The 14,099-nt window shown below is 36.0% G+C and overlaps 1 protein-coding gene across 6 annotated transcripts in view; it reads left to right on the forward strand.

Annotated features, from left to right (window-relative positions):
• Positions 1-14,099, forward strand: part of LOC121739772 (dachshund homolog 1) — a 135,339-nt gene that overhangs the window by 58,669 nt on the left and 62,571 nt on the right. For 5 of the 6 annotated variants that reach the window (XM_042132330.1, XM_042132331.1, XM_042132332.1 and 2 more), the window contains one exon: positions 3,164-3,303. In XM_042132330.1, coding sequence (XP_041988264.1) covers positions 3,164-3,303 — 140 coding nt within the window. The remainder of the gene's footprint in view (positions 1-3,163; positions 3,304-14,099) is intronic. The other variant, XM_042132334.1, reaches the window with a different exon arrangement.

Consider the following 14,099-nt stretch of genomic DNA (forward strand, 5'->3'; position numbering starts at 1 on the left):
TACAAAATCAATAGTGTTAAAATGTTTACTAATCTTATATATCGAGGGTAGATGTACGAGATATATCTGCTCTTTTGTGGCTGCTATTTGATCAGTGACATGGGTCGTGAGTGATGAATATTGCAAAGCAAATATTACAAAAAGCAAAACTATCGGCGGTGTTAGTTTCACTGGGGTAGGGTTGAGATGTTTTGGTGACAAATGCGATATTCCTGCCATTGTTTTACTTATAAATTGATAACAAACATAAAGCCTATTTCATGAGATTGTCTTACCTGGTACTGTAATTTTTTTCATTCTATTTAAGTTCGTGACATCATCAATAACCCTCACAGCGTTTACATACAAATTCTCCTTAATTTATTTAAATCCAATAAAATAAAGGCGATCGAGGCGCTCCTTGCAGATAAAATGGAGTGTCCATTTTACAAGTGGAAGGCGATTTGAAGTCAGCGGTCACACTTTATTCGCTTACTTAAGTATATCTGTCGGTATTTGCGAGACAAATAAATCGTTTGGAAATCGTTTTGTAATAAATCGAACGCTTTTTAATGGCAGTTTATCGAGTGAGCTTCGGTGTTCAGATTACGGTGCGGCTAAGTGGCGGCGAGGGAGCACGCGTTGCTTATCGCTGTCCCTCGACACTTTCAATATTCGATTTCGTCGCGGTTGTTGCTTTTGTTTCGTCGCTCCCGACTTCATTTACTTGGGGTTCACTATTTTTATGATACAATTTGGTTGCATAGTTTGTTTGGCATGGATCGCTTGAGCTTCGCATGAAACTGTAGTGTAAGACATGCTAAATGCTATGTTACATATTTCTCGAAGGTGCTCGACATACCACCTCTGCATTTTGAAAGGAATTTCACAAATGGTCGTAAGTGTTGTGGGGTTTGTCGCACGCTATCAATGTTTTGACACAAGTCAATTCCGTTATAAAAGTCGCAATGAAAAAAGTCGTAACACAACCGCAGAATCGCGCCCCAACCGTAACCGAAAACGAGACTCGCCGCAATCCAAGCTAATGGAGTGTCTCATAATGACGGTTGCTGACATAAAAATAAATAGGCGAGAGTCGGTTTCTGCGTAAGCCGATACTATGATAACAGGGCGCCCCCGATAATTGCCGAACTTGTCCGACCGCTGATACTCTGATGCCTAGTTGTAATGTGGGATTAGCTGGCACTAGTGTAATTGATCGTTTCGCGATTCCGCCATTTTTCTCTCATTATAGGTATAATAGAGTTACTTCTTGTCGCAGTGAGTCGTTATGAAAAGTATTATTATGTTCATTACGCTAATGGGGAGGTTGTATCTTTTCTATGTAAAATAAATTTCTATGAATAGCACTTTTTGTAAATCATCTAATTCGATAAACACGTTTGGAATGCTATGTTATATCTAAGCTTGGAATGCATGCTATTTCACACAGCATACAATGCTCTACCAATATGATTTAAAAATTGTAAGAAACTTGCGGAACACAAATTGGCATAAGGCACTTTTTTAATTTCTTTGGAACGAAATATTTTACAAAAGAACATTACATTAAACACATTTTATTTAAACATTCCATACTTTTTCTAAGTCATTGTACAAAACATTCATAATCATTACCGTAGGAGTTCATTATGTACGAAGTTTCCTCGCGTTACTATTTTACAAGTAATAGGCTTAGTGCTAAGATTTAGGTGGCGCGGTATATTGCGGCCAAGAATATACTGTCCCACTATTATTTGGCCGTAAATCACGGATGGGAAAACAATAAGCGTGAAATTGTGGAAACTGCGGACGATGTTTTGCGGTATTAAATCTTGGGGGAGTGAAATAAATAAAAATAAATCTGAGACTACCCTCACGCGCGAACTTGATTTATTAGATAAGTCCCAACTTGTGTACGGCCGACGCGATAGATACCGCTTTTTAATCGTTATTAATTAGATCTAACTTTTTTCTTACTTTTTTGTGTCCTGAAATAATTTTGCGTGATTTTATTTAATTACTTGAAGTTCTATTTCAAATATAAGTTGTAGTTGCCTACTCTATGTATAGAGTAGCTGTAACAAAATCTATAAACGCAATAGGCATGATGACTATTTTTTTTTTCTTATCGGTAATTGAAAGACACTTAAAAAATAGAAACATCGTTGAAAGAATTACTCTGATAACTTAAAAATTCACCAAGATATGACAATTCAAATATCTCATAAAAAAGACCTGCCCGAAACGCTCCATACAAAGTGCTACGAAAGACTGACGTCAGTCTTTTGTAGTTTGTACGCATCGGGAGACAACTTTGTTCGACAGGTATATTAAATATTGCGTTTATGAAAGTGGTTTCATAACAAAAGTTGCTTTTAATTGCATAAGTTATCGGATTGTATACAAATATTAAAAAATTTAATTGAAAAAAAAATCGACTGGAATATCCAACTTTGAAGGCGCATAACAAAAAAAAAATACAAATGCTATCAAGCTGAAATTTTGGGAACACTTATTTTTTACCGTGATTTCTTTATTTTATTAACAAAATTCGCTAATCTTTGACCTATTGGGCCTAATTATTAACTTTATGAGATACGATAGTCCTCAAATTTCTAAAATTTAAATCTTGATCACCAACTTTATCATAAGTTTTTACGTAAATTTTATAACTCTTAGGGGCCTGTTTCACCACTTTCTGATAAAGTGCGTAATAGGCTATTCAGAACTTTTTTGACAGATTCTCCATACTTGATCTGTCAAGTTAATTGGTGGATAGCCTTATCAGGAAGTGGTGAAACAGGCCCTTAAGCTCATAATTACATACTTTAATTTTTTATCTAGTTTTAATTTGAGGTCAATGTAAACAATTGAATGTAATACAATGTAGAGATTGCCAATTTTGTTAAACATAATCACTATTGATGACATTTTGAATATTAGCTGATTTTAGTGTCGCGCTGGCCGGAGGCGCCGGAACCGAAATGTATAAAAAATTTGCGCAGACCATTATACGTTATTCAAAAACGCTCCCTAGATATTCATACAACTCAGGCCATCGGCTTCGGTCAGGGCGACAAATCTGCCAACTTTTTCATTCATTTGTTTACGTTCGATCGACCTCACATGATAGTGTAAATGCAGGGTGTTTAACGGCAGTAACGTGCTACCATGTCCGCAGCTCCAGACCGGGCCGACCACCGAAGCGAGCCTCCGGCGTGGGCCTGTCTCTCGCCGCCACGCAGTTCCCCCCGCACCCCTTCAAGAAGCACCGCCTCGAGAACGGGGACTACTCACCTTATGAAAACGGACACATGAGCGGTGAGTACCTTTTGTAGCACGCTAAATGAAGGTTGAAGGAATTTGAAACATAGGCGCAGAACATAAAGTTCATATTTGCGAACCAACATGAAGCAGAAAAGTAAGGTTTTGGATGATGACCTGAGAAGGTCATCTGGTCATTAACCAACTTATAAGTTGAAATAGTTAAATAATATTTTATTACTCCTTCATAACATACTCCTTCGAAATCCTGTCCTAAAAGTTCAGAAAATTAAAAATGTACTAAAATTTCAAACTGTTGTTATTAACACCGTATTGCGGATCATAAAAGACACATGCATAAATCACTGTGTGATGGGGTATACGATAACATCGAATCTGTTCACCAAATAGACACCGGATATGAAGCCCCGGCTTCTCGGGAGGTATGCCTCCTCATTTCGTATACAAATTACACAAATACAAAATTATCCCAACACAAACGGAGAAAAGGGAATAAAGTGATTAAACAGAGCTCAGCGCAAGACGGCTGGCAATCAATCATTTTTGTCGCTTAGGCCTTTGTTTATTATTTAATCTCGCGTCTCTTTCTGTCGTACGTGCTACGCGTTTCGCGTCTCGCTCGGGCCTGAAGTGTCGTACCAGACAAGGGAGCAATTACATTCGTGATCTTGCATAAGCGACACTTGCTTATCTACCACTGCCGCATTGACTTTGAGTGTACACTGTTCGCTTTTTTCGAATTTGCAATTTCAAATGCTCTTGTAAACGAATGGAAAGTCATTGTTTGGGTTTACCTGGTAATGTTATCCAGCTTTATTTGTAATCCTAACATGGTTATGGTTGCAATTAGCATACGACTACCACGGTAAAAATTTGAAATTCAAATAAGTAATAATCATGTTTTCAAAAAATCACAAGAGTCGTATCATGTGGCTCTGATATTATAGTGATGTAAACATTTTTAACAAAATTTGTAATTACTTATTTCCACTAATGCTTACCTATATAAAAGGTAAACAATATTCTGTTAAAAACAAATCACGTCCTACCTTGTAAAAATAGGCAAACACAAAATCTAATTAATAAAGATTTCCCGTACCCAGCGAAGCTCCTAAATAAAGCCAATAATATTTTGACGAGTCGTTGACAGTGGTTTACCGTCCCACACAGTAATAAATACTTCCTTGAAAACTTCACACATACGTGTACGGAGCTCGTATGAGTGCGTGCGGGGGGTTGGCCCATTTTCACCCCGTGAAATAATAGGATACGAAAACATCGGAGGCAAAACATAATCCTTCCACGGAGTTGAGCGACATGGAAATACGAATATGAAATTTGGCAGAGGGACGTGAGGCCCGATCGCAAGGGCTGATGTTTGCCTTTTGAGGATAATTGAGAATTGATAACGCGCTGCACTTTTGTGGTCGTTATTAGAAGAATGAGAAAGTTTAAACAGTTAGAAGTTTTTCAGATAATGTGTGATTTATTAATCGGTATTGTTAGAATAATAAAATGGAGGATTATCTAATCTTCTAGAACAGCGATCGGCAACCTTTTGGCAGGCAAGGGCCACAAGGTGGCAAAACAAACTAAAGGCGGGCCGCAGGCCTCATACTCGTATTAACCCTAGAAGCTCAGTATACCTACACATAAAATGACACAAACAGCTACGTTCTTACGAGGCAATTACTACTGGCAACATTAGAAAACACTGTTTTTAATACGTCATATAACTTATTCATAACAGATTCACGTGCGGCTAGTAAGACGTTCGCGGGCCGCGTGTTGCCAACCGCTGTTCTAGAATAATGGAATAGCATATGTATTTGCTATAATTTGTTGTTAAAAATCTTGTGTTAGTTTTCTTAATTTGGTTTACGACGGTCGCTCTACACTGTACATCAAACGAAACAGGTAATTATATGTATTATTTTCTTCAATCAAAAATTTTTAATTGGCAACCCTATCGCTTCGGAAACGCGTATGAAAATGATGTGTTGATAATAATTAAAGGTTTCGGAGGATGTCGCCGCGTTTCGGATGTTATAAACGGGGGGATAATGTAAGGCATTATAACATTACTCGCAGGGGTATAAAGCTTTACATTCTGATTGAATTCTGCGACTGAAATTAAGTAAGGATTTGGCTGTTTATGTTAAGGGTGAGGGATATGATGGATCAGTCAATTTGCAATTCGCTTGTCTGTTCACGCCTTTATATTTAAATTTATACGATTTCATAAAAATGTAGCGGCGGAACGATACGGAGAATTGCCATAAATCTGCCAAATCCATGTTTGTACGATATAAATCTCTTTTTTGTCTATTTTTATTAGCTTCGTAGTCTATTTGAGGCTTTTTGTCGCTATCCTTGCAGTAGAGTGTAAGTTTTATTACATTGTAATCCACATTGATATAATTGGTTAATTAGAATCGGCCGTTACTACTGTAAATATATTTTTCTGCGGCTCCATCGTGACGTCTTAATGCGATTGTTACGTTGAATACTCCAATTAATAGCTCGCAATTGCTGTGGGAAATAAGTCTTTAGAGAGAGAAATAAACACGTTCGTAAGAAATATTTTATGTGTGCTTATAATTTCTCCTACTTTAGATAATTTTACCTCTTTGTCTGAGTTAATGTTCTGTATTAGATTTTAGTTGACTTTCTAGTTACTTATTTTAGTTTACTTTCTATATATAAGGTAATCATTTTCAATAGGAATCAAGTTTAAAAAATTGGTGAATAATAAGCCCTAATTTTATGATGCTTAGATGTCTGTCGTCTCTTTTGATAACACCTAGATATCGTTATTTCCTTGATATTGAGGATATTCAGCCCAGTCTTGTGCTTTTTTTTTAAATATATAATAATGTATAAGATGAGAGTACTTAAGATAGTCTGGTGTAAGCAGTTGTAGCATTTTCCTACCTACATCGTTTACAATAATGGTTAAAACATTACGTTGTAATTGCGAGCAATCAAACAAATTACAGATGTACCGTATAGGGAAATAAGAATCAGCACGTTTATAATTAATCGCCTAACTGATGTGGAACGACAGAAGTGTTACGGGCTCTGGAAGTCTCGTGTGAGCACTCGTAGATATGAACATTAGCAACGGTACTAATTTGCTGGCTGTTACGTACAACATAATTGTTACTCACTTTTTACATTATAATAACATTTCCGTTCTACATTTTATTGAAACCTCCATCGGAAAATTAGGTATGACCTTGAATTTTCATATTTAGAATTATTGAAAATTATGAAATTGTGTGTCTAGTCTTGTGGTTCGGTACCCATCTATGAGTATCGGATAACCTACCATAGATCATGCCAATGTTCAGATCACGCTGTGGTAAATTAAGTTTCCAAAATGATCTCTTTCTTCTTCAGTTCTAAACCATTTTGCAGTACCATGAGTACCAGTACTAGACAAAAAACTAAATTATTTTTTTAAATTATAGTCTATACAATCAGTCTTATACAAAAATGTTATTAAGCACCAGAAAAAGCATAGTTTTTCTCGTGCCGGATCATAAACGCTACTTGTCATTACCTTTATCACACCCGTCTGGCCGTAAACAGTTCGATTCCCATCGTTTCGTCTCTCGTGTGGAACGGGGCTTACAATAAAAATGCAGTTTCGCCATCCACTTACGACATTACTTACACCTTGGACTCATCGCGGCGCATTCATTCCGTTTTTTGCCCGGGTAAAAGCATAACGATGGAATTTCTTTTAATTAGGTATTCCGACGTATTTGAATGTCGGGCCTGTCGACATTTTTGAAATGTGATGTAATTTCGTCGGTCAAAACACCTGGGTAATTGAATAATTGTTTTATTTCGTGCTGCTTTTATTTCATTAAATAAACAACATTTAATTGACAATTTAAAGTACTCGTATCTATAAAGTAGTCAGTAATGTCTGAATTATTTACTTTCATTCCGGTATAAACTTATTTATTGCACTGAAATTATTACAGTTCCTGAATTTCTTCAGTAGTAGTTTGAATCATAGAGCTAAATTTTACTATACTAACAAGTATAACTCCGAGACCGAGCTTTGCTCGGTATAGCAAACACTCATTGACTTCGTGTTACTTAATAACGCCATCTGCTGGTCGTTAAAACAATTAGTTGCTAACAAAATAGTATTATTATTCGCCAATAGATGTCAGGAAGAGTCATATTTTTCAGTTTATCGATTATCGATAAAACACGAATAAAAATACATTTTCTGAAAATGATTCCTAGCTAGATCGATGTATCGCCCCCGAAACCTCCTATATACTAAATTTCATGAAAATCGTTGGAACCGATTCCGAGATTCCAATTATATATATATACAGGAATTGCTCGTTTAAATATATAAGATACGGAACATTTAACGAAGACCAGACCACTATCGACCCATAATTCAGGATTAACTGTAAATTCAAAGTTAATAAATCGATAATTGATTTCACTGATGAATGGGCTCGGTTGTATCACCTGTGTTATTTACATAAACAAATGTTCGACACTGTGCTAGTCTTTGCTAAATTATAGGTTTCTTTTGTACCTTGGCTCTCGACGCTAATAACACTGTATTAATTCATCCCAGCTCGACCTGTCACTAACTTATCGATGGAGATTAATATGACAGACAGAAATAATGACTTCAAACCTCATTACATTTATAATTTAACAATGTTCGCAATTTGTACAATTATTTTATAGTAGCTGACCCGATGTCGTTAGCTTGTCAGGGATGCATCGGTTATTCTTATACCGAGAGGTACTGTACTAAATAATAAATATAATATATTTTTAGTTAGTGAAGGTATCCAATTTCGGGATACCTTCACTTAATAAAAGTTCCAATAACTCAAAACAAAATATGTAAAGTAAAAACTTTTTAATACTGTCAAGTATATTCATGACGTGCTTTCAGAAGACCTAAAGTTATGATTTTATGGTATCCGCAAAAAAAAAAAATGTAGCATACGGTCAGGCCGATCAACGGATATGAAAGTTTTGTAGGGTTTCAAATTCACTTCTTTACGTGGTTCTACTTTAACTAGCATATTTATTATGGGTTTTCCCCGTACGAGTATGTCATACATATTGAAGCTTTATTTATTTTCGATTGCTTTTAAATAAAATTACTTTCAACGGTAGCAGCTGCAACATAAAACCAGGACAGATAATCTCTTTTTTGTGTAGCGATATTAATAAAAATATGCCTCGATATTTTTATCTGTGATACTAACAAAGGCGTCCGTTACATTGTAAGTTTATGGATGAGTTAGTTTTAACAAATTCTTTTGGATTCGAATGCGGTATTAATGCTCCATGTTACATTTTGTATTGGTAATTGAATGTGCTTGAACTCGTAGATTTCATTGCTTCTGTGATTAAAATTTTTGCTATTTGGCTAACAAAGTAGTCATTTACAACTTTAATATCGTCAAAACTATCTATGGCTCAGCCATGCTCGGATATCCTTAAAGTATCTTCTGGGGCCACTAAATCATATTTATTGTTACTGTCCTTATTTCGCTGCGTTCGCGATAGTTATAAAACGGCAATATTCGTCGGAATAGGTCCTAACATTACGCACATAATAACGGGTATGACACGTAGTAATCCTCGCACATATATTTATCCCGGATAAAACTGTATCCCGGTCAATTTACGAGTAATTAACTCTGACCCTCTTTCGCACATCACTGAGGGAGAACTTTTATTCGGCTTAGAAATAGGTCGGATTTCTGCTTAACATTCATTGTGCACATAATATAGTGGATCGGCAATTCATCATTTTTGTTTCGTTTGTATGGTTTCTTTAAAATTTTCTGAATTAATTTATTCCCATAAAAATTATAACAAATAGTTATGTAATTCCAGTATGTTTAATTTATGTATCACCATCTTTACTTTTATTATTTTGTTTATTGTGAAATAAAAGTATGTATTCCAATTTCCTTGGCTGTAACAAATTGTTAAAAGCTTTATTGATTACATCATTAATGCATCGGATATCCAGTCTAATGGACACTTCACTCTCATATTATAAGAATCTTAATCAAAGCACGATCCTACAACTCAATAAGTGTTATTAATGTTTCGTTCCTTTAGTCTATAACTTCTCAAATTGCGCTCGTAAGTAAGGGACGCGGATTAGCGTGTGCTAGGGCAAATATTTTATTACAGTCCAAATCTCCAGCCCTCAACGTTTTATTGTTCATAAGGCTCGTCCGAGCCAAATGAAAGAGTTTATGGCGAGCACATAAGTCTGTCGATGTTGCGACGCGGCGGGGACTTACCCTGTTTCTAAGGAGAATTCGTTGCCCGAATATACGGACTGAAGAAGTCGCTAGTCAATTGCTACGTGACATCGAAAAAAATGTTTAATCATCGTAAAAAACGTCGATTTTTAACTGGCCCCTTTAATGACCGGCTGAATTCATCGACAGCTTAATCACAGGATTACATCGATGTCGAGTGTGACATGTAGGCGGATTGGTATTTTTACGTACGACAACACTCCCTCGTAGTGTTGACTCAAGTTATTGACCGTTCGCATTTCGCCGGCGATTGTGTATTACAGTTATTGATTGTATTTCGCACGTGACTTGTGTTGACGATTATGGCTTGTCTCTATTATAGGACCGGCTTTGTAGCTCGTACGTCAAGTTACATCTCGTCTTAAGGTAGCGAGTTAAGCAGATAGTAGAGTAAACCATTATAATGATCAGAATTAGTTTTAGCTGCCAGATATGCTAATTTCTTACAAACTTCTATACCCTCGGAATACATTGTACTAGGTACATTGTTATATACGTGGGATAGCCATGCTTCGGCACGAATGGGTTGGATCGACCGGAGAAATACCACGTTCTCACAGAAAACCGGCGTGAAACAGCGCTTACGCTGTGTTTCACCGAGTGAGTGAGTTTACCGGAGGCCCAATTCCCTTCCCTATCCTGCCCTATTCTCTTCCCTTCCCATCCCTACCCTCCCCTATTACCCTATTCCCTCTTAAAAGGCCGGCAACGCACCTGCAGCTCTTCTGATGCTGCGAGTGTCCATGGGCGACGGAAGTTGCTTTCCATCAGGTGACCCGTTTGCTCGTTTGCCCCCTTCTTTCATAAAAAAAAAAACTGACCTTTTCAATTCCATAACCTCTGGCTATTATAATGCTCACTGCCGCACTCCGATAACTCCAACTTATTTCCATATCTATTTTCATATCAGTAATTACTTAATTGATGAGGATGGTATAAGTGATAACTTAAAGCTGCTCAGTGTTTGTTTCACGTGATGTAACGGTAGTCGTTTGCATGCATATTTATTTGTTGCCAGCACATGCGAGCGACAAGCTGCGATTTATTTACAAAATTGCAGAGTCGTTTTGGCCAAACGCATATGCCATTGGTATTACAAACCGTACAATTATGTGTTTATTGTAAACGCCACGATTGCGGCCCGACTGTAATTTACTTTTAATTCGCCTTGTTTCGTATCATTTTCGAGTTTATCTGTCTTGCTTTTTAGGGTTCCGTAGCCACATGGCAAAAACGGAACCCTTATAGATTCGTCTGTCTGTCCGTCCGTATGTCACAGCTACTTTTCTCCGAAACTATAAGAGCTATAATACTATTGAAACTTAGTAAGTAGATATAGTCTGTGAACCGCATTAAGATTTTGATACAACCTGTTTTGTACCTGAAACAGTTTTTTTTTCATCTAACCTATGCGTGTGGGGTACTTATGGATAGGTCTTCAAAAATCATATTGAGGTTTTTTATATCATTTTTTCTAACCTGATTAGTTTGCGAGGGAGACTCTTCCAAAGTGGTATAGTGTGCCCCCCCCCCCCCCCCCCCCTTTAACTTCTAAAGTGCATGATAAGTCTAAAAAAATATGTGATATACATTACTATAAAAACTACCAACGAAAATTGGTTTGAACGAGATCTAGCAAGTAGTGTTAAGTAGTTTTTATATGCCATAAATGGTAAACCTTAATTTTACTTTCATTAAATCAACTTAAATATAAAAAAAAAAAACAAATCTTTTTAATTTCATAAAAATAAACCTTATTGCTGCTGCGGAACCGTTCATGGGCGAGTCCAACTCGCACTTGGCCGGTTTTTTGGATATATTTGTTTGATCCATTATATTGTGCAATTTTTTGGTGATTATCGTTGGAAGTGCCAATTTTATTATTTATTTCATTGTTAACCTAATTAATTTTTTCATTATTTCGAATAGTAAAACAATAATATTATGTTTTGTTATTAAACATAAAAGTTGTCCATCCTATATTATCTGTTCTTAAATACACATTTTGAAAAACTAGTAGAAAAACTAAACAGATATTATGCATTTCATAGTTTAAAAAGCTTTAAAAAGCATCACAATTTTTGTACTATAAATACTAATTATTATTATTAAATAAGAAGTTTTGTACATCTTCGTTACCTACATTTTCAGTTACTCCATTTTCTTCTTTTTTGGCTAATTGGATACTTGTTAGCGGGCTGTTTTCTCTCCTTATACATATATTTTTATTGCTCAAACGAATTTTTAATGCGTAGAACATTCAAATATTGTTTTAAAACTCAGTAGCTCTATAATTACAAGTAGTAGCCCAATATTAATACTAAGCTGCAGAATAACGATTTATGAATACTAAACTCCAAAACGACTTTGTATCATGGATCATCAAAGAGCCCAACAAAAATAAAAGTAAACAAAATATGATATAAGAAGTTTGTGGTTATGATTACCTGCATCTCAACCTCTTTTAAACGCATAAGTGATATAATTGGGGTTTTGATTCTATCGGGTCTAATTCTAAATAATGGGCGGCAATTTGATCCGATCAGCGGACGACAGTCGATGGGCGATCAATATATCGGAATGGACATAATAACGGGCCACAATCGCCGTTTCATTTCTATAAATGATTCCGCACATAATAATAGTCATCATAATCGGTGCATTAGAAACGTTTATCTGGATTTGGGACGTGACTTATTGATCGGGATTTGCGGAGTTGTTAAAATAAAGAGAATTAGTTACAAAAATAACTTTAATAAAAAAAAAATATCACTGTGACTTATCACAGTGATAAAATTTTGTAACTGCGATCATTTGCTTAACTAATCCAATTTGCATTTTCATGTAAGTAATAAGTATCTACAGTTGGACCTTTTTCTGCATTTGTATAAGTACATAAAATGAATAGATATTGATACGACTGAGGAAAGAAGGGTTAAGAACCGCAGGTTGTTAGGAGATTTAACACGTACTTGGTTAATTAGTGAGTGGGCTGTGCGGTTGACCAGCCCGCGGTGGGGTTCTTTCTTCACTTGTGAGCTAAGGGTTGAGTATTTCTTTCAAACATTCATCCATTTGAATTCACATAAATGTAATATTTAGATACGATTAATACTTTTTACCATTAGGAGTATGATACCTTTCTAAGTTTGTCAATTTGTAGCACTCCTTTTAGAATTCTGGGTTAAATTTCTGTATTAATTCTGTGTTGTTAGTTTTTGATATCACGTCTACTTCAATCATTAGATCTTTACTACCTTCAATAACTTTAAATTTCTTATTTGGCATCAAAAGTTTGTAATCTTCTTCTTTTCTCATTTCTTAAAATAAAATGATTTATTGCGACCACGAATGTAAGTAGCCATAAAACAAAGCGGATTTACACAATCCGTAACAAACAAAATATATTTGAATGGCGTGTATGGGCTCGAAGATAACCGAGGCGGTTAGCTGAGTAAATAACCCCACCAATTAGCCCAGGGTCCATTGGTCATAATGTTTGTTGTTCTGCAACTTTGAATAATCCTCGAGCTCGCCTCACTTCACTTCCAAATAATTTGGAATAATGAATTTGGAATTTTCAGTTATTGTTTTCTAGTTGAATCTATTTAGATATTAAATTTAATATTTCGATTACGGTATGTTACCTGGAAATCCTTTCTTATTTATTATTTAGGGTGGATAGTGGGATAAACATTTTTTACATAATATTTGGTGGCGATAATAACATGAGTCAGAGTTACCTTTCTTATAAGATTCAAATAATGATCTTGTCATTGACAATGAGACATTTCATTTCTGTCCCTACAAAAAAATATTTTCTTAACAAATTGTCGTTTTGGAATTCGATTATCTATTTGTATTACCTGAAGCACTCAGCTTTTAATGTAAAACAATACTTAAAACAAACATAGTGCTCCCTAATAATCTCGAACCTCCTCTAGCTTACCGGAGGATTTATGATAATTGGCAAAACGGCTTTGAGCCACTCCGGACACCTGTACTCTAATAGCGTTACAAAGAGAAACACATATTTAATACCTACTCAGCGATCCCGAAATCCTTTGTAGGGCGGACAATGGGAAAGGGTTTTCCTTAACGTTCCGACCGTTAATTCGTGTTTAATTCGACACCTCGTTAATTGTTTTCTATACCCCGGTCCGTTTGGTGACCCGCGGGGGTGTCCGACACCCGAAGGTACGCTCCACCTCGGGGGGTCATTTTAAGAATATTTGTGGAGCACCCCCCATGTTTACACGGGCTGTTTGTAGTACCCACAAAACAATAGTCTCGAAATTCATTGCTCATTTTATTATTGTTGATACACCGTTTTTACGGCCGATTCGAATATTGGATCGAATAATTAAATGATAATACTGGGTATTAATTGGATTTTATCCGAGGACCCGATTGCTTCAAAGTGCTGAGTATTTGCAAGGAATTCAGAGTTCGAATCGTCGACCCACCCCATTAAATGATAATTTTAATTTG

The sequence above is a fragment of the Aricia agestis genome, chromosome 2 (genome assembly GCF_905147365.1).
Source record: "Aricia agestis chromosome 2, ilAriAges1.1, whole genome shotgun sequence".
Lineage (NCBI taxonomy): Eukaryota > Metazoa > Arthropoda > Insecta > Lepidoptera > Lycaenidae > Aricia > Aricia agestis.